The 25,764-nt window shown below is 44.2% G+C and overlaps 1 protein-coding gene across 3 annotated transcripts in view; it reads right to left on the bottom strand.

Moving 5' to 3' along the window:
- The window catches only part of LOC147445512 (callose synthase 3-like), a 58,042-nt gene that overhangs the window by 13,035 nt on the left and 19,243 nt on the right, over nt 1–25,764 (bottom strand). For all 3 annotated transcript variants that reach the window (XM_086525015.1, XM_086525016.1, XM_086525017.1), the window contains 11 exons: nt 4,515–4,583; nt 4,236–4,422; nt 3,997–4,117; nt 3,690–3,809; nt 3,483–3,595; nt 3,311–3,394; nt 3,112–3,224; nt 2,793–3,022; nt 1,863–2,660; nt 1,355–1,405; nt 1,030–1,215 (listed from right to left, as the gene is read on the bottom strand). In XM_086525015.1, the coding sequence (XP_086381141.1) occupies nt 1,030–1,215; nt 1,355–1,405; nt 1,863–2,660; nt 2,793–3,022; nt 3,112–3,224; nt 3,311–3,394; nt 3,483–3,595; nt 3,690–3,809; nt 3,997–4,117; nt 4,236–4,422; nt 4,515–4,583 (2,072 nt within the window). The remainder of the gene's footprint in view (nt 1–1,029; nt 1,216–1,354; nt 1,406–1,862; nt 2,661–2,792; nt 3,023–3,111; nt 3,225–3,310; nt 3,395–3,482; nt 3,596–3,689; nt 3,810–3,996; nt 4,118–4,235; nt 4,423–4,514; nt 4,584–25,764) is intronic.

Here is a 25,764-nt window from a genome sequence, read left to right as displayed (position 1 = left end):
AACTCACGGAGGACGGCTTTGTAACTAGGCCTCCATAATGGACACACTTATCTCATGGGATAAGTTGCGCTATTGGACAGATACGCACATCCTCACAACAGCTCTAGATCTACCGGCCGATTTCGAGGGGTGCCGGGGCAGAAGCCAGGATATGTCACCTATGTAACTTACAGCCAGAGACAGAGCTGCACTACACATGTTACTGTCTGACACACAATGAGATACGCGGCCGCTTCCACTGCCTATTCAGAGAAGGGTTCGGACCTTTTTCTAGAGTCATGAGATACAAGGATCAGAGGTGTCTAGGATTGTTCCTACTAGAGCTGCGTAGACTTAGGGAGAACCTGCTGAGAACATCAGGAGAAAGACAGCCTCAGAGACCCTTAAACTAGCCAAAGGAGAGCCAATGGAGCAGTCATTACAGCAGATCTCAGAGCCTACTCATACTAGAGGTACATTGCTTGACCGAGCCAGTGAGCTTGGCAAATCCAGACGTCCACGACCTCAGGGTGTCTCCCACTACAGACAGAGGCTGCACCAGAAGATACAGACTACTCTAGCTCGACATGCAAGACGCCCAACCAGAGTACTGACCATGGAGGAGGTCGATGAGATCCGACAACGACCGATGAGAGATTTCATTTGAACCCACAATCCCCCCACCCCCCACTAGTGCTTTAGTATCTTAGTGTTAGTGTTAGTTCTCTGTAACTTTCTAATTTCTGTACTCAGACATGGTATCAGACTCAGCAATTGTAACTTTTGGTCTCATAGGTCATTTTGGCCTCTTGAATACGTTAATATAACATTTCATTTCTCTCTCTCTCTCATGCACACACACACACACACACACACACACATCCTAATTTCTACAACCTGTAAGATCTGCAAAAGCATCATTCAATAAAAGCTCAAAGAGATTACAGCGCCCAGGAGCAATGGCAATTGTATGTCCATCCTTTTCTATACAACACATGGACGTGCAGACACACAGCACACGGATGGGATTGAAAGGTTAGCTCCTATCACCTGAACTAACGCCCATCCAGTTGGAAGAAATGCAAGAGCACCAGTAAACAAATCACCAATTGAAAGGTTTGTCACGACAAAAAGAACCGAGATAGTTGCTATTGCAGCAATAAAAAGGATTACTTTCAGAAGCCTAAACAGAAGCTGATAATCTGCACTAAACCGCTGTCGACCCATAGACACAACCTGCAGCGACAAACTAATTGCTCAGACTACTACTAATCCCAATGCTGACAAAATACACGGAACACAAAAAAGTCAAAGCAGCTAAAACCAGAGTTTACATAGAAAAGCAAAATCTATAGATCAAAGAAAATAGTGTTACCTTTATAATACCTAGCACGACGATTATAACCAACCATGACAGAGCATATACCTGCAAATGGGAAGCCCATTATAACAAATCGAAGAAAGAAGTTCATCATGAAGTCCTCAGCAGATTGCGTTAACCCCTTGTCTGTTATGATTTTCAATTTATCAAAATCAATCATACAAAACACTGTTTAAAGGCAGGAAGGATTCAAGCACTCAGAACTCTAACATGTCTTTGGTTACCAATACTTGGCCAAACACTCACACCTCAGATTTTCCAGTTATCCGTTCACACCTGACAAAAACCAGCTCCTGATGTGCAGCACTTTCCTACAGTTCTATTGTTCACAGGTACTGCCTAATCCTAGCCTTTTAATCCCCACCTTCTCTCCCCCCACCACCTCCCATCCCCCAGGGGAATCCCCATAATCACCAGACAAGACCCATTAACCTTTATGAAGCCATGTTGTACAATTAGAGCAATATGACAAATCGAAAATGGATTTAGACTGAGCTCTTACCAAGATGTCTGTGCTTCCCTGACTTATATGCAAATGGTACACAAGCCCGTATTGATATAAAAGAAACCGTGCAGAAAGAATTACTTCAATCAGCTGGCCCCAGAAACCTGAGGAATTCAAATGAGCCTGTTCATCCTCCCACCATGATTCCCAGCTTTTGTCAGCAGGTACCCCTATGCCACCACGGTTGCTAATCCACTTGTTCCAATCGTCCCAATCATCAACAATCTTTTGCCATTCAAACCCAGAAGGATTGAACAAAAAAGGAGCAAAAAGCCATGTCCCAACCAAAAACCACAAAGAAATTGTGATAAGAAGGTAAGGAACAGTTTTGTGGACTGTCGTTCCGTACACATTATACACTATCAGGAGAATCAACAGCTCTAGACCCTTTGTAAAGTGGCTACGGGAGTAGAGTCGATAATTTTCTGCAAACTTTGCATGGAAAACCACAAACCCACGCCCAGTAGACCTATATTTGGACCCACCGTGCAAAAGAGTCCGTCCATAGAAGTGCACCTTGGTACCCATTGAGAAAGTAAAAAACACAGATGCAAGCTGAAGTTGCATCACAATAAATTCACTCAATGCCATCCGAAAACCACGCTCAAGACCAATCTCCATGACCATAGGCAGAGCGGTGACCAATCCAATCTGCACAAAAGATTGTGAAGCAAGGGCTGCTTGCAATGGTGTGTTATTAGACAAACTTGCGAACAGTTCCAGGCTGGTCTCAAGCCCACTCAATGCAAGATAAATTCGTCCATAAAGGAAGACATAGGCAGTAATAACGACAATCTGCACAACCATAACATAGTCAGGAGAGCAAAAGACAATGCCTATCTCAACTCTTTGCAAAAGTAAAGCAAATGCACTTGAAACTGCTCTCTTTCTCATACAGGGTAAATAATTGAGGAAATGGTCACTCACAAGAGTGCTGAAATAGAATCCCACAGTTGTAAAATAAACAGAGAGCATACGGAAAAAATCCATGCGGTGACCAAGCCGATACAAGTCACGGCTCATCGTCTGTTCACCATTGCCATTCGCAATTTTTGCTTCAAACATGGATATTTGATTCAGTCCCACATCTCTCCCTTTACCAACTTGGATGTATTCATGGTGTGTAACATTGCCTCCGCGCAAAGTGGTATTAAATCCTGATATCATAAAGATAATACCATACTAATCAGTTCTCATGCTCATGTAAAGGGCTTTTATTCATTCAAGAAATGATTCATTTTGAAACCTGCAAATATATCCTCGCTTAAATTTACAAGCTTAGAAGCCTTGCTGATGCCACCGCTAGTTATGTGAAACAGCCTCTCAAAAAGATCAGGATGTCCATAATGAAAACGAACCCTGTGTCGTAAAATCAATTCAATCTTCAGCACAACACCCAGATAACAATACTTCAAACCAGCCTGCCAATCCAGTCAGAGCAGTACTTGAGGGGATTCGCAAGGACTCTTTGCCCTATCGTGACAAAACTCGATTCCTGATTAGACATAAACCCTGCTAGAGAAGACACACTGCAGACAGGGAAAACCATTAGTTGTTTTGGACTCTGAAGCAGTAAGCAGCCCCTTGTCAGAGAAAACAAAGAAGATAATGTTTTACCTGCCAGTAAAAATGTTCTCACGCATTCCCACTATAGTTGGAGCTCTCTTTCCATGCTCCAAGAACTCTTGAAGAAGGTTTCGCATCTTCAAAGCTTCCTCTAGATAGTTATCCTGCATGGCAACAAAAATATGAGAACCAAAACAAGCCTGAAATTCGGCACGTTAAAGCTCCAACAAGAGAAGTACTTCATCATATTATCCTCACCTGATTCATGTCAATGGCTTGCAAGGCCTCACCACGTGTGAATATAATAGCATGATTCTGATTCTCCGGTTTACCTTCACCTAGAATAGGTTGCCCAGGAAGCTTAATTTTGTACACAACCTAAATATTCTTGCATATTGAGAAGCGGGGTTAGTATAGAGGAGGAGATACAGCACAATGTGGTTTCAAGGAGTGGCTCTCCGTTCCAGCATGTGCCTCAATAAAAACAGTATAAAATCAACACTAGCATTTCTCTACCCAATACAAAAGTGGCATGATTATACTTAATGAATCTAACATGCTTCACCTGCTCTGTAACAGCACTCTCTTCTTCTTTGCTGATCAGGGCTTTCACAAGTATAGAATAGTACTCTTTTTTCTTGCCTTCTTCGACCTCATCAATATAGGCCACTCTCAAAGATGGGTATCTGCCAATAATAAAAACAGAAACATTTGACTCTTTCCCTATCTCTTGAAACTTGACAATTGCATGCATGCATGTGCCCTTATATATACAGCACACAAATGTTCATTAAGTTGACTAACTCTTTCAGTAAATTGCCAATATCATTAGCCTGAGAAGCCTTGATTCGTTTGTGATGGCCATATTGCTGGCAGCTGACTACATATGAGAATTTCATATCAGTTACTGCTTCAATAGTTGCTGGCAGGGACCGCTGATTTTTATCCGTAGATGCATCCTTGACTGCTGCTTTGTAGCCTTGAATGACATCTGTTTACACAAGGCATTACATGGTCACCAACATAACAAAGGTCCTTGCAATACTTATTGCAGTCTTTATTGTAGCAGATTGCAGAACTCACCAGCTGGAGCTGCCATATCAAAAAAAGCCTGAAGCTGCAGTGCTCTTCTGTAATACATCATACCCCTCACTGCAAACAAGTGCCCACATCAGAAATTTAGAATGGTCAAGGATGCAAAAGGAAATGTATGCATGCCGGTGTGTCAAGAAGTACGAGTATTCTCTGTAATAACCATCTTGCTCAACAACCTTATCGTTTCTTTACAAGAAAAGAATCTTTTGTTAAAGGGACATCTAATGGCAGAGTCCCCAGGATAAATTATATTTCACGTTCACTATGTACGAGTATTCTCTGTAATAACCATCTTGCTCAACAACCTTATGGTTTCTTTACAAGAAAAGAATCTTTTGTTAGAGGGACATCTTAATGGCAGAGTCCCCAGGATAAATTATATTTCACGTTCACTACTCATGAATTGCGGGGATCTTTCCCACAAAAGATTTGACATTACGAAAATAGTTGACAGTGGCCACCAGTAACTGGAATGTGTGTGTGCGCGCGACCATTTGGATGCCATATGTTGCCGAATTCAGCAATTTTCAGAATTGGCGTGAGAAAAAGGGTGTGTGTGTGTGTGTGTGTGTGTGGACTTCTACAACAGATAAACGTACACGTGTGTGTGTGCACGCGCACGCGTTTGGTGCGAGAAAAATGAGCGCGAGAGAACCCTGCTGATGTTCTGTCGCAAGAACTTCCTGCACGCTGCTCCAGCCTTCTGTGCCAGCGCCAGCAGGTGTGGGTGAGTGTGTGTGCGTGTGTGTGTGTGGGACCTGGGTTGTGGGGAAAATAGCCTGCTCCTTTGTATCTCTGCAGGACATGGTCTTCTGCAGCGCGTGGAACTCTCCTGCTCGCGGGAATCTACAGTGAACGTGTGTCAAGACTCTGTTGTGACCTTTGCGTCCTCTGCCTGCGCAGTTTCTGTGGTGTGTGTGGAGGTACAGTCGATCTATTTTACATACGTGGTATTCAGCAGAGGTTAAGCACGTCACAGGTGTACAGTCTAGGTGTTTGTTCAGCAGCAGTTCAGGGTTTGCTGCTTTGATGTAAGGTTGTGCATACCATAGACAGAGAACCGTTTCAGATACTACAATGTACAAAACGTTTTTTGTTTGGTTTCCAGTAGTCACCAGTACAAACATTAAGCTCTCAGTGTATGTCCGATTCGGCTGTGCCCTTTATTAGCTCATACAAACGCAGAAATCAGATGGCACCTGAGTCTTCGGAAATGGGTGAAATCCGAGCTTGTTTGTTGGATCATTTTGAAGATGCTCGGAACGCTTGGGAGGGGCAGGAACCCGCTACTGAAGTGCTTATTCCTGTTCAAGCTTTGATGGACCCAATGGCGCAATATGCTTTAAATGCAGTTATTTTGTTCTTCCCGGGCAAGATGCCTACCGCACAAGATGTGGGTCAGTGGGTAGACTTTCTTCTTAAACGCCAGGCGGTTCGAGGTGTTTATTTCGGTGCAAGAGGATTTTATGAAGTTTTGTTGGCAGACACTGTTGCACGTAATACGTTGCTTGAGTTGTCACCGTTGTTTTTTGGTACTCAGATGACGCATGTATTGCCATGGGCCCTTACCAAGGACTATCAAAGTTTAATCCGTCACAAATGCCCGATATGGGTGGAAATTCTCGATTTCCCGCGCACTTGGCATCACTTTCTTCCTATGCTTGCTTCACGTTTGGGGAAAGTCATTTGTCCTCCTTAAGCTTGATGCTAATACAAATCGCTTTTGTGTGCTTTGGGATACGGATGTTCCCACTCCTGAAGGTATTACTGTCAATTCGGGAGACCCACTCATTGGAAAACGTCCTTTTAAGCTCAGATGGGAAAAATTTGCAAATTCATGTTTTCGTTGAGGGAAATTTGGACACATGCAATCTGAATGTTCTGAGCCTATTTTGCAACCCCCTCCTTCAATTGTTCCTCAGCTTGTGGTTTCGATTGAGAGGGAAGTCTGTGTTGCCTGACGTTTTATCTGTGGAAAAAGGCAAGGTCAAACCTGCTGTTCCCTCCAATCCTCAGGGTAAAGGATAGTCTGCGTCTACTCCTGAAACCAAAAACAAGGGAAAAGAGGTGGATTTGGCAGATGGATCTCCTTGGGAGACTCCCAAGAAAACTGTTAAGATGCGTTCACAACCTTCCTCTCGTAATTATGTACCTCCTGAAGTGAAATCTGCGGGGCAGAAACCTCTTCCCTGTAATGATAATCGCACTCTTGCGGATGCATGGAATAAGGTGGTGCACTCTTACAGAGATGCTGTGGTTCATGGTACTTCTCAATCACTTGCAAGCCTTGTTGCTTCTGAGACAGGCCTGCAGAATACTGTGGTTGAGTCGCGGGCTATGATGTTGATGTGCTTATGGACACGTCAACCTAGTCCCTCCCTTTACTTACCTCTGTACATATGTTTTCAATGCATAGTTGTGTTAAATGCATTTCATATAATGTGCGTGGGTTATGTAACCCTGACAAACGGAGATTAACCTGGCACTATGTACATACATGTATGGCAGACGTTGTGATTTTGCAAGAACATAATCAGCATGATTATGCCGGGCAATGCTCCTACATTGCAGAATATTGGATAGCATATGCTGGTTTGTCGGATTTTTATGGTGTTTTGATTATGGTTAGGCATGAGCTACAGCCAGTTCTCGCGTATAATCATCCAGAGGGTCGTTGGATGGTGGTCCAATGCACGATCAATGGTCAGATTTATGAATTTGGTGGAGTGTGTGCGGATACAACCTCGGGACAACGAGCTACTTTGTGGCATGAGATATCTTCTTATCCGTGGCTATCGAATGCCTTGCTTTGTGGTGATTTTAACAATGTACCCGCTTTTTCGGATAATACCACAAGACATTCCCACATGCTGAGTATAGAATTGCAGGCATGGGAGAATCTTGTTGCATGCACACAAATGTTGGACTTGTGGACTCTCTTGCATACTAATGTTTCGGGATACACATTTCAACATAATGCCTTTTCTACATATCGTGCAAGATTAGATCGGTGGTATGTCCTCGGCATGCAACAGTTTGATGAATTTGTATGCGAAATGCAAATAGACCATTCTTTGCTTTTATCTGATCATGCTCTTGTTGTGATGTTGTTGCGCTATGGGGAACTACACTCTGATCAGCCTCTTTCCAAGAAACGCCTGTTGCATATCAACAATACTTATCTTTCGCATGAGGCATTCCGCGGAATGATTTATGATGTTATTCCCCCCTTGGTTGCTCGAATGTATCTTGATCCTGATGTTGCTTGGGTTCGCTTTGTTGCACGAGTGCAAAGTGTAATTCAAGACTATGGTAAGCACTACATGTTTCAATTACGCGGTGATGTTGAGGAGGCGAAACATATGTATCAACAGCTCCAACTCATAGCTGACGCACGTCTGTTGTCAGAAAGTGAATTGACAGACCTTTGTCAAGCCAGAGTGAGTCTGTAGCATAATGATAAACGAAAATTGGTTAAATGGCAGACTCGTGCTCGCCATCAAGCTTTTGTGGACAAGGGATGTGCTTCGAAACAGTTTTTTAAGCACTTGCATCATTCAAGGGCTTCTCAAACTATTAAGCGGGTCATGTTCCGATCTGGAGCCTACACAACCTCAAAGCGTGAGCTTGCGAATGCCATGGTGTCACATTTTAGGAATGTTTTCGCCAAACACCCCCCCCCCCCCCCCCGGCATCTGCTGAAGTTATTAATGCACGCCATCTTTTGCTATCTACCGTGCATGCAATTGTCTTGCCTCATGATGCTTTGGCCTTGAAGACGGATTTTACAAAAAATGAATTGCATTCGGCATTGCTTGCTCTTGGTAGATGGCGTTCCCCCGGTTGGGATGGGCTCACTGTGGAATTTTTTATCTCCTATTGGGAGCCTCTGAAAGAACCTTTGCTTTACATGATGAACATTGCATGGACGAAGCAGTGCTTGACGATGTCTTGGAAAGAAGGTTTGCTGAAGTTACTGCCCAAACAAGCGCTTTGTGAGATGTTCTCGCATTGGCGGCCGATAACCCTTATGCCGGTTATTTATAAAATCTTGGCTAAAATCATTGTGAACCGCATCAAGCAACCGCTTATGGTTGGTATCCATTCGCAGTATGGCTTTATTCCTCGTCGCCAGATTTTGGATAATTTGGCTAATGTACTGATTGGAATGGAATATGCAAAGTATACCCAACAAGATGTACTTGTGATGCAAGTAGACATTGAAAAGACTTTCGATGCGCTTCAATGGGATTTCATTGCTGCCACAATGCAGGCCCTTGGATTTGGTCCCAAGATGGTCAATGTGGTATACTTCTTGTATGCTCACAGTACATCTTCAAGTCTCCTTGATGGGGAGCTGACAGAACCTTGGCCACTTGGATGCGCTGTGAGACAGGGTTGCCCGCTTAGTGCTTTGTTGTATGCCATTGCCACCCACCCCTTGTTGCTGTATTTGGATCATTTGATTTCACTTGGTCGTCTTCATGGGTTGCAATTACCAAATGGCAAAGCCTTTGCAAGGCACGCCTATGCTGACGATTCATTGTTCATGCCTCGTAATAACCAAGGTGATGTGCATGAAATTATGCAGGCATTGGATACATTTGGCCTAGCAGCAGGCCTTAAGGTTAACTTTCACAAATCCAAACTCTTGCCTTCGGAGGTTTGTGACTGGCATCATCTTCTGTGGCTTGGTGAGATTCTTGATCTGCATGTGGTGGTCAAGCACTTAGGATACCCTATCAGCTGGCATGTAACCAATACACAGCAAATTGATTGGGTTATGCAACGATTGAATGTCAAGTTGCACCATTGGAAACATGGCCGCTACATGTTCGACTTCGTATTGTGCAAAGTATCATGATGGCGTATGTTCAATTTTACTTGCCCTTGTTGCATTGGCCTCGCTCTCGTCTCTCATTGCTGATGTCTAATATTGTATCTCACTTGCGGTGCACTAGTTCTCATAAGAAAGGCCTCCGTTCGTTAGCAATGCAGAAGCTTTGCACTCCGAAGCGTCTTGGGGGCCTGAATATTTTGGACCTTCGTCGACATGCATTGGCTAGGAAGGCAATGTTATTACCAACTCTTGTGCGGCAATCTCAGCCATGGACAGTTATGGTTGCTGATTTATGTCGGCATGCTACCACTCCCGCTTTTGGTCGTTGGCAAACTTCCCTTTGGGAGATAGTGTTTGGCAAGATGAATGGTTGTGTTCCTGGTTGCTTATTCACCTCTGCCTTGCTTTCCGCTTGGAAACATGTTACGGATCATCTCTACTGGCATGCCAGGCAGCAAGCAGATGCGAATTCCTTGCGATTGGAAAGCATTTATTGGAGTAAGGTGTTCTCTATTACCCTGGTTGATCAATCGCCTCGTCAAGCCTACTTCCTCTCTGGTCGTGGAGTATGCATAGTGGCTGATGTGGTGGATTCATCTGGGAATTTGCTTACTTTTTCTCAGGCAGCAGCACGCTTTGGGTTGGGCATGCATTATCGTCAAATTTGCAGCCTGCTTCAACGTATGCTGGCTGATTTCCTCCCTATTCCGCCGTTGGCAAGTGGTTGTCATATGCAGGATTGGACATTATGGGACACTCCTACAGATGCGATTTCTGCCCAACAGATTTATGCTTCTCTTGTACAAGATTCTTGGCTAGCTGATCACTGTAATACGCTTTGGGCTTTGCACAAATCTGAACGATGGTGGAGACAGGCTCTCACTGTGATTTGGAAGTCTCACTTGCCGCTTAAGGAGCGTCTGTTTCTTTGGCATTGTTTGTTGGGAGTTCTTCCGGTTGGAACTCTCCTTGCAGCGCGTCACATTAGCTCGTCTTGTTGTGTCAATTGCTCCGTTGCTGATGAGAATGTTAGACACCTGCTTTGGGATTGTCGCTGCACCAGGACATTCCTTCAATGCGTTTCTGCGTGTATGAATCTTGATTTCCCTCGATGGTTTTCCACAAACGTTTCTCGCTTTTTGACATTCTTCCGACTTCCCTCCAACGTTTTGCCATCTTCTTCGCATGGGTCAGATTTTGGTCGTTGTGGTCTCTGTGGCACCATCGCAATCTCCGTATGTTTCACCGACGAGAGGTGAATCCTTTCCATCCTTCAAGATTTCACTGAGGCAATCGTTACATTTTGCCTTTGACCATGGGGACATATCCCTAGAAATCTTGCAACTCTTCTATGTTTGCTTTTAGCGATTTTACATCGCATAACACAGTCGTGTTCTCTCCCTTGTATATGATCTTTTTGGTGAGTTTTCCTCGGTTTGAGGTTTCCCACTGGTGAATTAATCAAATAAGATTTACAAAAAAAAGTGTGTGCACTTCTTCGAAGCAAGAACTTGTTGATGCCATGGTTTTGCATTATCGATAGCTGTTTGCTGCGCATGGCATCCTCGGTTGTTTGCCATGCGCGTCAATTGATGCTTTCCTTTGTTCGTCCGATCTTATCCCCACAGGATGCATGTCGCCTTGAGGACCCATCTACTGCCTTGGAAAAGCATAGTGCTTTGCTTGATTTGGGCCGTTGGCGGTCTCCTGGTTGGGATGGGCTTACTGTGGATTTCTTCCTCTCCTTTGGGGAAACTCTTGAACTTCCGTGCTTTTCATGATAAATGCAGCATGGCAGAAACAGGATTTGCCACTATCTTGGAAAGAAGGTTTACTTAAATTGCTACCTAAGCAAGCACTTTGCGAGCAATTTTCTCATTGGCATCCGATTACATTGATGCCGCTGATTTACAAGATATTGGCTAAGATGCTGGTGCACCACATTAAGGACCATTTTTTTGCAGGACTCCATCAGGCTCAATATGGTTTCATTCCGCATCGCGAGATTATGGACAATTTGGCTAATGTTATGATTGGGATGGAGTATGCTAAGTACACTCATCAGGATGTGTTGGTTATGCATTGAAAAGGCCTTTGACACTCTACAGTGGGATTTCATTGCTGCCACGATGAGGTGCCTAGGGTTTGGTCCTAAATTCGCAAAGGTGGTTTATTTCTTCTATGCATGTAGCACGTCTTCAGGGATCTTGGAAGGCGAATTGACAGAATCCTGGCCTCTTGGTTGTTCTGTCAGGCAAGGTTGCCCCCTTAGTGCTCTGTTGTATGCTATAGCCACTTACCCGTTGTTGATTTATCTTGATTACTTGACTTTTGTTGAGCGTCTTCATGGTTTGCGGTTACCTTCGGGTCGTACCTTTCTAGGCAAGGCATACGCAGATGATTCGTTGTTTATGCCTCATAATCAGAAGGCTGATGTCGAAGTGATTATGGAAGCTTTGGAACTTTTGGGCATTGCCGCTGGGCTTCAAATCAACTTTCTGTAAATCGAAGCTTCTGCCTCTTTGTTCTTGTGATTGGCACAGTCTGCAGTGGCCATGTGAGATTGTTTCTCCGAATATGATTACTAGGCATTTGGGTTATGATTTATCCAATTGGATGGAATGTCACCCGTTCTCAGAAAGTAGATTGGGTTATCCAGCGTTTGAATGTCAAGCTGCACTATTGGAAGTTATCCACGCGGCCATTACATGTTCGTCTACGAATTGTTCAGAGCATTTTGTTGGCTTATGTTCAGTTCTTTTTGTTGACTGATACATTCGCCTCGTCGTTGTCTTGATTCTCTTATGTCGAACATCATGTCCCAAATGTGGTGGACTCATGCTCAAAAAAAAGGCTTGCGTTTGATGTCTATGGAGAAGCTTTGCACTCCTAAACGCATGGGTGGCCTTAACATTTTGGATTTGCGGAGGCATGTTCTTGCTCCGAAAGCTATGTTGTTGCCGACACTTGCACAACAAATTCAGCCTTGGACTCTTAAGTTTGCACATCTTGGTCAGCATGTTGTTACTTCCTCTTTTGGCCATTGGCAACCATCTATATGGGAGGTGGTTTTTCGCAAGATGGAAGGGTACATTCCTGGAAGTCCTCTTGCTTCCACTTTAGTGTCTGCATGGAAAGAGGTTACGATTCATCTTTCATGGATCCTCGACAGGAAGGTGATTCAATTCGTTTGGAGAGCCTCCATTGGAGCCGAGCATTTTCTCTTACTTTGGTCGATCGCTCCCCTCGCGAGGCTTACTTTCTCTCTGGCCGTGGTGTTCGTGTCGTTGAGGACGTAGTCGATGAGGCTGGATATACTTTTGAGTTTCCCTTCGCCGCTCGCCGTTTTGGATTGGGTACGCATTACCATCAGTTTTGGAGAGACCTTCAATGTATGTTGCTTGACTTTTTGCCAGTTTCGCCCTTACCTGAAGGTGATCGCATGTCTGATTGGGATCTTCGGGAAACTCTTTTTCGAGATATTTCTACATGTCGCATTTATGCTCTTCTTCTACCACAATCATGGCTTGCTGATCATTGCAATGCTCTTTGGCACATGCATAAATCTGATCTCTGGTGGAGGAAGCTTCTCTCTGCCTTGTGGAAAAGCCATTTGCCGCTGAAAGAGAGACTGTTTCTTTGGCGCTGTTTGCTTAGAGCGCTTCCTGTTGGCACTTTTCGTAGGGCGCGTCATATTCGCCCTTCCTCTTGCGTCCGTTGCTCCAATGCAGAAGAGGATATTTGCCACTTGTTGTGGGATTGCTGCACTAATAGAGACTTCCTTCGCCGTGTATCGGCCTGTGTGCGAATCTGCTTTCTTGGGGTTGTTTTCCACAAAAGGTTCTGGGTATTAGGCATTTTCTCATCGACACTATTGCGGTTTCCGCTCTTTTTTATGTGGGTCAGATATTGGGCTTATTGGACCATGTGGAGTCAGCATAATGCCTGCATGTTACGTCATACTCATGCAAACCCGTTCCCAATCTTCAAGCGTTCCATGAGGCAATCGTTACGATTTGCTTTGGAAGTTGGTGATATCACTGTAGAGATACATCGGCTTTCCTATGACTGTTTCTAGCTACTTTGTACAGCTGAGTAGTTTTGTGTTCTTCACATTGTACCCTTTTGGTGGGTAATGTCATCCAGGTGAGATTGTGTCTTCAAATGTGATCACTAGGCAATTGGGTTATCCAATTGGATAGAATGTTACTCTCAGAAAATCAATTGGGTTATGCAACGTTTGAATGTCAAATTGCATTACTGGAATACTTCGTCTTTGCATGTTCATCTCCGAACTGTTCAGAGTATACTGTTGGCATATGTTCAGTTCTTTTTGCCACTGATGCATTGGCCTCGTCGATGTCTTGATTCTCTTATGTCGGACATTATGTCCCATTTGTGGCGGACTCATGCTCTGAAAAAAGGCTTATGCTTGATGTCGACTTCCTTCGCCGTGTATCGGCCTGTGTACGAATCTGCTTTCCTGGGGTTGTTTTCCACAAAAGGTTCTGGGTATTAGGCATTTTCTCATCGACACTACTGCGGTTTGCGCTCTTCTTTATGTGGGTCAGATACTGGGCTTATTGGACCCTGTGGAGTCAGCGTATCGTCATACTCATGCAAACCCGCCCACTCTTCAAGCGTTCCATGAGGCAATCGTTACGATTTGCTTTGGAAGTTGGTGATATCACTGCAGAGATACATCGCCTTTCCTATGACTGTGTCTAGCTACTTTGTACAGCTGAGTAGTTCTGTGTTCTTCACATTGTTCCAGGTGAGATTGTGGCCAGGTGAGATTGTGTCTTCAAATGTGATCACTAGGCAATTGGGTTATCCAATTGCATGGAATGTTACTCACTCTCAGAAAATCAATTGGGTTATGCAACGTTTGAATGTCAAATTGCATTATTGGAAGTTATCTACTTGGCCTTTGCATGTTCATCTGCGAATTGTTCAAAGTATCATGTTGGCATATGTTCAGTTCTTTTTGCCACTGATGCATTGGCCTCGTCGATGTCTTGATTCTCTTATGTCGGACATTATGTCCCATTTGTGGCGGACTCATGCTCTAAAAAAAGGCTTATGCTTGATGTCGATGGAGAAGCTTTGCACTCCTAAACGTCTTGGTGGACTTAATATCTTGGATTTGCACAGGCATGATCTTGCAAGGAAAGCTATGTTGTTACCTACTCTTGTGCAACAAATTCAACCTTGGACTCTGATGTTTGCAGACCTTGGTCAGAATGTTGTTGCTTCCTCTTTTGGCCATTTGTGATATCACCTTAGGGATGCATCAGCTTTCCTATGAATGTTCTTGGCTACTCTATACAGCTGAGTAGTTCTAGGTTTTTTCCCTTGTAAATAGATCCTTTCAATGGGTTTTCCTCGCTTTGAGGTTTCCCACTAGTAAATATTTCAAATCGATTTATAAAAAAAAGTGTGTTGTGCATTTGAAGTCCATGAGCGAGAAGAGATGTGTCACAAACGGGAGCGCATAGCAATATAAAATACATTGGGATAGATAGGATCTATCACTTATTAATGAAGCCAGAGGATATAGAGAGAACAAATAGAGATAGAGATAGAGAGTGAGAAGATCGACATAGTACTGGGGACCAGAAGATGGGTTGGTACCCCCCCTCGTAATAGTATCTTTATTACTCAGGAGAAGTCTATAGAAGCACTTGAACCGAACGTATTATCACGTTCGTTCTAGAATAAAACTTGATGGTTCCTGGAAGCCTCGCTTCCTATTCCTAGGGCAAAACCCTATTCCAAAGAACTTTCGTTCCTTATTCCAAATCCTCGAGAATCAAGGTTCTCGCCTCTGGATCTCACCTTCCAGACTCATGGCATGGCATCCCTGCAACTCTTTTCCGACTCTGATTCCAAAGTCCTGTTCCTGCAGAATAACTCCGCTTTCCTGGACACCAAGTCCTTACTTGGGAATCTCAAGTTCCGGATCAGAACTCGAGAGACTACCTCTCTCCAATTCGTGGATCTACTTCCCACACTTGGGTACGAAACCCTTGGGCTGATCTGGCTCTAGTTCCTCAGAGCGCTTTCTCCTGCAGAGGCTCATGCCTTCCTCTGCTCCTACTCCCTCACTAAGAGAAAGTACACCTGCAAACAAATACTTAAAGATCATAACATGAAAATCGTTACCTTCAAAGTCTCGACGCTCGAAAAGCAACTCGGTTCTCGAAAAGCAATTCCCCGGAAGAGACCTCTACATAGGAAAGCCTCTCTTCCAATCGTACACACAAAAGAAATGTGTTCTCGGGTTCCTTCTCGTAAATCAGCCCTGTCTACAACGTTTATGGGCTGAAAACAGAGAAAAACAACAGCTTGTCGCGATGGAAACACACTCCGTAGGCACTTCTTCGCGAGGGAACTCACGCACTGGGTCATGGCGACATCGGGTACACTTGGGGCTTTTCCGGAAAGCAATCCTCCTTTCTCAAAAAGCATCCATTTTTCCTCAAAGTTTCCTCCGAACCCATCTTCATTCAAGTGCTTGCTTTTCCTTGTGCACAATCCGACTATAGAGATTCCCTTTCCGATGCACTCGTCACCCACCTTGTGACGCATCAAGAATACCCATCACCTAGTCCTTTCCTATCAAACTTACAGTACAATCTCCTTCGCGATGCTCTATGTCACCCATCCTATGACGCATCAGAGATGTCCGTTCCTGCAATGTCAGATATTCTTTCTGATGCTCCTTGTCACCCATCCGATGTGACGCATCAGAAGTACATGTTCCTGGTGGCCTTACAGATATTCCCTTTACAGTGCTCCCGTCATTACTCTGAATGATGCACTAGAAATACTCTGCACTCGGATGTCTCCAGTGAGAAAAACCTCACTTAAAATTCAAATAATTCATTTAAAATTATTTTTCCTTGGTGTTCCAAGCGAGAAAACCCTCACTTATAAATCCAATAATTCATTTAGAATTATTTCTCTGTCAGAGAAAGCCAATTTAGCAACATCCCTCTCACTTATAAACAGATATCCTCAACTGTGGAGGTTCAATTGAATTGCCCGACAAGAAACCGGAAAAATTGCTCAATAGTGAGTTGAGCTGGTGCTTTCTCTTAAAATTAAATTAAACAAAAATTCAAGAATTCAATACTTACCTTACCGGTTCATGTCTTTTCTCTAGTACCTCCAGGATATCCTTCACCAATCATCAAACTTACGAGCCATGTAAGAACTCGACATTCATGTCTTTCCAACACACCGGAAGTTTCCTAATCCGAGAATCTGTTAGCTCACTTTCACATTCTCAACCTCGAGAAGAATAATCCTTCTAGAAATCAATCTAGGTATCTGTCCTTACGCATCATCCTGCAATGTTAGTCCGGAGGGTATTAAACCTCTTGTGTCCTCCCACATAGGGAATGCCCAAATCATAGAGCATTAATCTCGATGTCTTTCTTTCACAAATAGAGGCTGCGATCACCTTAAAGAAGGTTCTTGTTCCGGGCCGTCGCTCAACGTAGGCAGACGGTTCTAGTCCGAAGATTCCAAGTCTACGGCGACACTTCTTTCCAATCTTTTTCTCCTGCGAGTTATTACTACAAGCAATGTTTTTTCGACGTGCATTAGCGTCTTCCCAATCTGTGAACATAAGTTCAAACTCGGCCTTTTAAAGAGCGAACCCGCTTTAGATCTCAATGATGTTCTCCCATATGTGGTTAAGGTAATTCTTACCATTTTAAAACGGTTGGCGAATTATACTCTTACGAACATTATTGTTCGAATTTATTCCAGCAGCGTGTAAAGGCTACTTGACCTGCTCATGGAGAAACATATATCGCAACCAAAAGTTGCTACTATAATGGTAAAAGCACGTAAAGTACTCAATGATCAACCACCATCAGAACACCTCTTCTCCGTAGAGAAACTCAAATTTCTTCTACTAAACACATCTCAAATAGTGATACTCGTGTCGAAATATTGTTACGTGCAAATAGGCGCTCAAGAGAGTATAACAAACTCCCGTCCAGTTCGTTGGCATAGGTCTGCATCTTCGTGTGTTATCCATGTACCCAAAGGTATACATAATTGTTAAGTTGTGTTAGAGTTTCGGTGAACCTGGGAAATTACCTTCTCTCCTCAAGATCCTTAGAGCGAAGACGCTCAACCTGACGATCCCTTGGCTCGATCTTAGGGCAAAACCCGTTCATCAAACAAACTTGGATTTCAAATGTGGAATTCTACGAGCATAGGCCAAGGCCATCTCTTGCTTCTTTCCTCATAAAGAGCATATTCCTCACTTGTGCAAAAAGCACTACCATATCTTCCCTTACCGGGTAGGGTTAAAGAAAGTTTTTCTTTGCTTGAAAGCTTAGAATGGTTAATTCATAATTTCCTACCCGCAGTAGGCAGGTGATCTCTTCAAGAATTACCGCATACCAGATCAATCATGGACCTTCTGGATGGTTAAGCAAAGCAACTCATCGTATAAAACAATGTTCTGACTCAACCTTATTTTCATAAACACTCAAGAGCGATCAATCCTGGTTAGACAAAAGCATTCCTTGTGCAAAAAAGAAAATGCACTTTGTAACTTCCTCAAAGATGTAACTTTGATCATACCTGCCCTCTCACTTGAAGTTTGAGGATCTTCTATTCAAAAACTCAAGAGTTAGATTGAATTCCCTTACTCCAAACTTTCTACGGATAGCAATGTATCCTTCGAGGAGAGGTAACAAAAATTCGGTGTTTCTATGTTCAATGGTTCCCCTTTCACTGCGGAGATTAGATTCTATGTACACTAAGGTGTACACTTTCAGCTTTTATTGTTGACTCCACAATCTGCTGCAAAGCATCTTGCAAATGCGTTTACAAATTTGAGCAAAAGTCCTTCGTTGAATTTCCTCATCTTTCCTTCCTGAGAGAGGATCAAGAGTGGAGCTACCTTGGTAAGAGTAAACCACTACTTGCTTTGATTGCCTTATTTATCAGATGACTGCCCACTTATTAAGTGGGCGGCCGGCATATTTTAAAAATAGTCTGAAACTGTCCAAAAACTCAATAAAACCTTGTAAGTTAAAAACAATGGTTTCACAGCATTTCCCAGGCGACCCTGGATGCAATCACATGCACAGTTGCAAGGCAGACATAGACTTCCTCGCGGGAAAGCATCTGCTATCCCAAAAAGCAATCCCGCTATGTCACCCATCCTATCACGCATCATAGATGTCTGTTCCTAGATGGTCGCTACTTCTTTTCGATGCTCCCTGTCACCCATATGATGTGACGCATCACAAGTACCCGTTCTTGGTGGCCTTACAGATATTCCCTTTACAGTGCTCCCGTCATTACTCTGAATGATGCACTAGAAATACTCTGTACTCGGATGTCTCCAGTGAGAAAAAACCCTCTCACTTAAAATTCCAATAATTCATTTAGAATTACTTTTCCTTGGTGTTCCAAGCGAGAAAACCCTCTCACTTATAAATCCAATAATTCATTTAGAATTATTTTTATGTCAGATAAAGCCAATTTAGCAACAAGATGTCTCGCCATAGAGCAACCCTTTACAGTGATTTTGATAATACCCCTGGCATGGATGATAGTACCATTGGTAATTCACATATGTTATTTGCGAAAAGGCAAGAATGGGATAATCTCTTTGCTTCTACTCAGATGATTGATATATGGCAGCATTTACATCCAAATGTCTCTGGTCTTACTTTCCAGCATGTTGCCCACTTTTCTTACCGAGCGCGGTTGGATCCATGGTATTTGCTTAATTTGCAACAATATGAGGATTTTGTATGTGAGGTCAGCATCAATTACTCCTTAGAGTTATCGGATCATTACCCTGTTTTGTTGACTGTGAATTTTGGGCAATCTCTTTGTGATCGGCCTCTTCCTAGGAAACGCCTGCTACTAATTAACAATGCTCATCTCAATCATCAGGTTTTCCGTGACATGATTTCTGAGATTATTCCCCCTCTGCTTGCTCACATGCATCTTGATCTTGATGTTGCCTGGTGTCTCTTTGTTATGAGGGTACAGTGGGACTTCATTGCTGCCACGATGAGGCGCCTAGGGTTCGGTCCTAAATTTGCCAATGTGGTTTATTTCTTGTATGCATGTAAACTTGCCAATGTGGTTTATTTCTTGTATGCATGTACACGTCGTCAGGAATCTTGGAGGGTGAGTTAACAGAATCTTGGCCTCTTGGTTGTTAGGTCAGGCAAGACTGCCCTCTTAGTGCTCTATTGTATGCTATTGCCACTCACCCGTTGTTGACTTATCTTCATCATTTGACTTATGTTGAGCATCTTCATGGTCTACGGTTACCTTCGGGTCCTACCTTCGTCGACGATTTGTTGTTTATGCCTCGTAATGAGCAGGCGGATGTCGAAGCGATTAGGGAAGCCTTCGAACTTTTTGGCATTGCGGTTGGACTTAGAGTCAACTTTTGTAAATCAAAGCTTCTGCATCTTCGTTCTTATGATTGGCATAGTCTATTGTGGCCAAGTGAGATTGTTTCTCCAAATGTGATCACTAGGCATTTGGGTTATCCAATTGGATGGAATGTCACTCACTCTCAGTAAGTGGATTGGGTTATGCAACGTTTGAATTTCAAATTGCATTATTGGAAGCTATCCACTTGGCCTTTACATGTTCGTCTGCGAATTGTTCAGAGCATATTGTTGGCATATGTTCAGTTCTTTTTGCTGACTAATACATTGGCCTCGTCGTTGTCTTAATTCTCTTATGTCGGACATTATGTCTCATTTGTGGCGGTCCCATGCTCAGAAAAAAGGCTTAAGCTTGATGTCGATAAGGAAGCTTTGCACTCCTAAACGTCTTGGTGGCCTTAATATCTTGGATTTGACAGGCATGTTCTTGCTAGGAAAGCTATGTTGTTGCCTACACTTGCGCAACAAATTCAGCCTTGGACTCTCATGTTTGCATACCTTGGTCAGAATGTTGCTGCTCCCTCTTTTGGCCACTGTATCTTTCGAATAGAAAAGAGCTCATGAATCTCTCGCAATAAGCGTCCACTGTATCTTTCTTGGTCATCCGAAGATGGTTCCAAGCAGTTCGAATATCACGTTCATACTCTCGAGTCAACCAAGAAGAAATAAAAAGCCTCTTGAATTTCAACCATTTAACTCGCGCGGTCTTGCTTAATAGAAGTGTGGACCACCAAGTTCAAGCATTCCCCTTAGAGTAAGGGGCAGCTCTCCGAATCTTAGAGTGCTCTGAGTAACGTCCTCCTGCGAAAGCGACGTCACACTGTTGTACAAAAGACAAAGCCTTCGAAGCATCTCTATATCCAGAAAACGTGTCAAATTTAATTGATTGTCCACCTTCCTTGAACTCTCGGACTTTCTTGCTTTTGTCTTAGAGAAATTCATAGTGGTCGGCTTTGTAAAAATTCTTCTTCTTTGCGTAAAAGTTGCTTTCATTAGAGTCTGAACTGTTTGTAGACGAGTCCTCTGTAGAACTATCACTCACGGGGCGAGATTTAGACTTCTTTGTTATTTTCTTGCCTTTTCCGAAGCGTTGCTTCTTGCTTCGCTTTTTGCCTTTTCTATGTTCTTCGCTCGAGTCAGATGAGCTAGAAGAACTGTCAGAAGAAGAAGAAGAAGAAGAAGAAGATTTGGGTACTCCTTCAAATCGAACATGCTTCTTCTGTTTCTTTGCCTTTTCAAATGTCTACTAACGACCCAAATAGCCCGAGAAGTCAGTGCCTTTCTTCTGCTTTTTGCCGTGCTTTCAGCTTTGTTTTGCACGTCAAAAAGCAGAGCAATTCGTGCATCCACCACTTCTTCTAATTTCTCTCTGTATACTTCTTGGGAACAGGAGGTTTCTTGAGAGCGGGTTTTGGGGGTGATGTTGTGGTTTTCTCCCATTGTGTGTGCACCTCCTCCAAAGAGGTAAGAGGTCTTGCTCATATATTTTGCCATTTTCGGGTCCTTGGCAAAATTAAGCATCATCTTTGTCGCGTCGCCGATCAATCGTTGACGCTCCATCTCTCGACACTCCGCCGAAGTAGGCCAAAACAGGCCATACTCCTTGCCTGAATCTTCGTTGTGATCCCTTCCTGCATCTCCGGACGCAAGGGGAGTCGACTCATCCTTGCCTGAAGCCATAGGTGCCGCGAAAAAAGAAATTGGGATCGGCTTTCCTGTAGAAGAGAAATCGGCTATGCTCTGATACCACTGTAACAGACTTCTTTTCGTATTAATTTGAGTTCAAAGTACAAGAGTGCGGGCAGGCGCTCACATTCAGACTCTGCATCCACATGCTCTAAGTTGTGAGAGGCCTGCTCACATATTTAAAGTTACAATGGATGCCAAAAGCAAAGTCCCCAAAAGCTAGAAATCAAAAGCTCAAAAGCTTTGTAAAAATAAAGCAAGGGTTTTCTCTCTCCCCCAACATGCGTATGGAAAAAGCAAATAAAGCAAAGGCTGCTAAAATCTGATCAAAAAGGTGTCGTACATCCCTGCCACGCAAGCCATACGGAATCCTATGATTTGCATTGCGTTTTGCGCTGACATCCGTACAGCCTGCCACGTGTCATCTCTGCAGCCATTAAGGGTTAGGGTTTCCTAGTTAGGGTTAGGGTTTCCCACCAGAGGGTGTGTGTATATAGCGAGCCGCCGAGCAGCCACGTTATCACTTTGTGACAGCAAATTAGAAAGCCATCTTCCTACCCAACTCCTGTGTCGACTAAATCCAAGTCCTCGTGGTATCCAGCTAGTCATGTCCTGCAGAATGAGACTAGTGATCTCGGACTGTGTAAGAGTCAGAGAGGGGGCATCCAAAGAGTACTCGAAGGGGGGTAGTCTGTCCATGCCGAATCCATGTAGCTCAAATCATGATGTCATCTCTCCATACAAGCATGTCGTGTCTCCCTGCAAAGCTAACTGTCGAGAGGACTCAAATGCTAAGAGGGCATGTCTGTCTCTTGGAAGGTCCCACAAACGGTGTATAAAGGAGACTGATTTGGTAAGCGCCTCAACCGCTATGGGGAGGGAAGCTAGCTCTGGGGGAGAGAGAGAGAGAGAGAGAGAGAGAGAGAGAGAGAGAGAGAGAGAGAGAGATGAAATGTTATATTAACGTCTTCAAAAGGCCAAAATGACCTATGAGACCAAAAAGTTACAATTGGTGAATTTGATATCATGTCTGAGTACAGAAATTACAAAGTTACAAAGAACTAACACTAAAACTAAATACACTAAGGAGAAAGCAAATAAATCTGAAGTTGATTCGGGATTGAGACGAGATAAGAAAAGAGGGGGGGGGGGGGGGGGGGGGAGGGGGGTTCAGATGAAATCTCTCATAGGTCGTTGTCGAATCTCATCAACATCCTTCATGGTCAGTACTCTGGTTGGGCGTCTTGCATGTCGAGCTAGAGTGATCTGTATCTTCTGTTGCAGCCTTCGTCAGTGGTGGGAGACCCCTCGAGGGCGTGGGCGTCTTCATCTACCTAGCTCAGTGGCTCGGTCAAGCAGCCTACCCCTAGTATGGGTGGGCTGAGATCTGTTGTAATGGCTGCTCCTCTCGCTCTCCCCTGGCTGGTGTAAAGAAATCTATGATTCGTCTCTCAGACTGTCTATCCCCTAATGTCCTCAGCAAGCTCTCCTAAGTCTGCGCAACTCTAGCAGGAACAATCCGAGACATCTCTGGTCCTTGTATCTCATGACTCTAGAAAAAGGTCCGAAACCTTCTCTAATCAGGCAGTGGAAGCGGCCACGTATCTCATAGTACGTCGGGCAAGGACATGTGTAGTGCAGCTCTCTCTCTGGCTCTAAGTTACATAGGTGACATATCCTGGCCCCTACCGGCACCCCTCGAAAAAGGCCAGTCTCGATCTGGAGCTGATGTGAGGATGTGCGTATTTGCCCAATAGCGCATCTTATCCCATGAGATAAGTGTGTATCTATGTATGCAGGCCTAGTCACAAAGCCGTCCTCCGTGAGTTTGAGAAGATGCTCTCTGTAGAAGGCCATCTTCGTGCCCAACTCCTGTGTCGGCTATATTCATGTGCTCCTGGTATCTAGCTGAATGAGATCCTGACGTATGAGTCGGGTGATCTTTGTCCGTGTGAGAGACAAGGATACGGAGGCAATCTATCCATGTTGAAACCATGAGACTGAAACCATGTTGTCATTTGTCCATACCAACATGTTGTACCACCTTGTAGAGCTAATTGTCGAGATGACTCCAGGGCAAGCCGAGCATATCTGTCCCTTGGGAGATCCCATAGACCGTGCATAAAGAATACTGATCTAGTCAATGCCTCCACCACAAGGGGGGGGGGGGGGGGGGGGGGGGGGGCGGGGGGGGCGACTAGCTCGGCTCGAATAATCTCATGTGGTACTAAGGCCTTAGTCTGAATCATCCGAGCGATCATAGAGACCAGAGGCCTCTCCATACATCTCCATCCATTCGTGTTGCCAGATCTCCCATGGTGGTCTACTAAGGGTCCCCATACCTGAACTCCATAGAGCATAGCTGGAGTCACTAGAGTGTCAAAAAGCCAGAGCTATGTTTGTGGTTCCTGAAACCGAACCTGCGAACACATCCTCTCCAGTCCTTCCAAAGCTGCATATGCTCTCGTCAATCTAGTCTCTGATGCTCTCCTTAGTGAAAACGCCAGTCCACCGAAGGCTACCCCCAGATAAGTATATGCATCTGTGTACTCCACAGTCTCCTGGCCGTCCATAAATGTGGGTGTTGATCTCTTGACCGACTGTGGTGTGGTGTTGAACACCATAACCTTGGTTTTCCATAGGTTGACAGACAATCCACTCCCACGAGCAAATGTATGCAGAGCATCCAAATGATGTTGCAACCCCTCTGGAGAGTCAGAAATCAGCACAATATCATCAGCATATAGTAACAACGGAATCCATTTCCCTTCGAGCTGAGCCCCCCTGTCTCCCTGGCGCAAAAAGACTCATCCACATATATCCCAAAAAGAGTCAAGGATAGGAGACATCCCTACTTTACTCCAATAGTGGAGTGGACCATGTCAGACATTTCTTCAGTGGTGCGTACCCGCCCCATCACTGTCCTATATAGAGCAAGAATACCCCATATCACCTCTGTAGACACACCCATGTCCTGTAGGTTGCATATTCGTCTTGCTCTCGGCACTATGTCAAAAGCTTTGCGGAAATCCACAAAGCTACAATAGATCCTTTTGCCATGGTGTCTACCCTCCTCAATAATAGTTGTGAGTGTCAGGATCTGGTCAAGAGTGGAGAAACCTCTCCTGAAACCTCCTTGCCTTGGTGTCACGATCTGGTCAAGAGTGGAGAAACCTCACCTGAAACCTCCTCAATAATAGTTGTGAGTGTCAGGATCTGGTCAAGAGTGGAGAAACCTCTCCTAAAACCTCCTTGCCTTGGTGCTCTTATGCCCTCTTGCTCTGCCCATCTACTCAACTCCTGCTCAAGAACGGACGCATACAGCCTAGCTAATGTGTGACCAACCATGATGGTGCGATAATTCCCAAGAATCATGGGATCTCCTAACTTGAAAATAGGCACAATCGTAGACATACTCCAAGTCTCAATGAAGCCTTTATACATGGCTCGATTAAACATCATAGCCACGAGCTCTGCAAGCATATCTTTGGCATGGATGGAGTGCTCTACTACCAAACCATCATGATCATGTGCTCTCCTTGTCTTCATCCTGTCAATGGCTTTCCTTACCCTCTCGACAGTAAAGAAAGAACATGTCTCCAGGCATGTCTCTAGTGTGTCTGGCAGAGGTGGTTGCCTAGGTGCTGTGTAGAGAGATGTGGCATATTCCCCCCATGTCTCAGTGGAGGCGATCGTTGGTGGTGGTGAATGCTCGTGGAATAGCCTCCATGCTTCGCCTGAGTCCTAACTTATAAATAACTGATACAGATCCTGCTCTAGCTGAGATAGATAAGCCCTTTTCTTTTGTCGCACTAGGCGGCGAAAGATAATCAGTGATTGTCTATGTGTGGTAATATCCATGAGCACTTCCCTCTGTAATTTGATCCTCGTCTCTCTACTTTCCTCATCATACCAACTGTTCTAGGGCATGCTCCCAGATCGTCTCCGTGTAGGCTGGCTATGGGGTATGCCTCTGATGCTGCATATGGAGCGTCTCTGTCAATATCTGAGTGAGTTCATGTAGTGGCTGTCCCGACTCCTAGGAGCATGGCTGCTTGTATATCTCATCCATATACACCGAATCCGTCTCCCTCATGAAGGTCGGGACCTCATCTAATGGAGTTGTGCTGAACCGAAACATCAAGGTGAAGACAAGATAGCATGATCAACTGCTACTCCAATTGGCCTAGTGCCCACCGTGAAATCCTAAAAGAATGGAATGAGACATGGCTGGGCCATAACATAATCCATTGTGCTGGCACCA

This window comes from Adiantum capillus-veneris, chromosome 12 (assembly GCF_014529385.1).
Source record: "Adiantum capillus-veneris isolate H3 chromosome 12, ASM1452938v2, whole genome shotgun sequence".
NCBI lineage: Eukaryota > Viridiplantae > Streptophyta > Polypodiopsida > Polypodiales > Pteridaceae > Adiantum > Adiantum capillus-veneris.
Note: the sequence above shows the minus strand (reverse complement) of the source record. Positions and strands in the feature narration are given on the sequence as shown.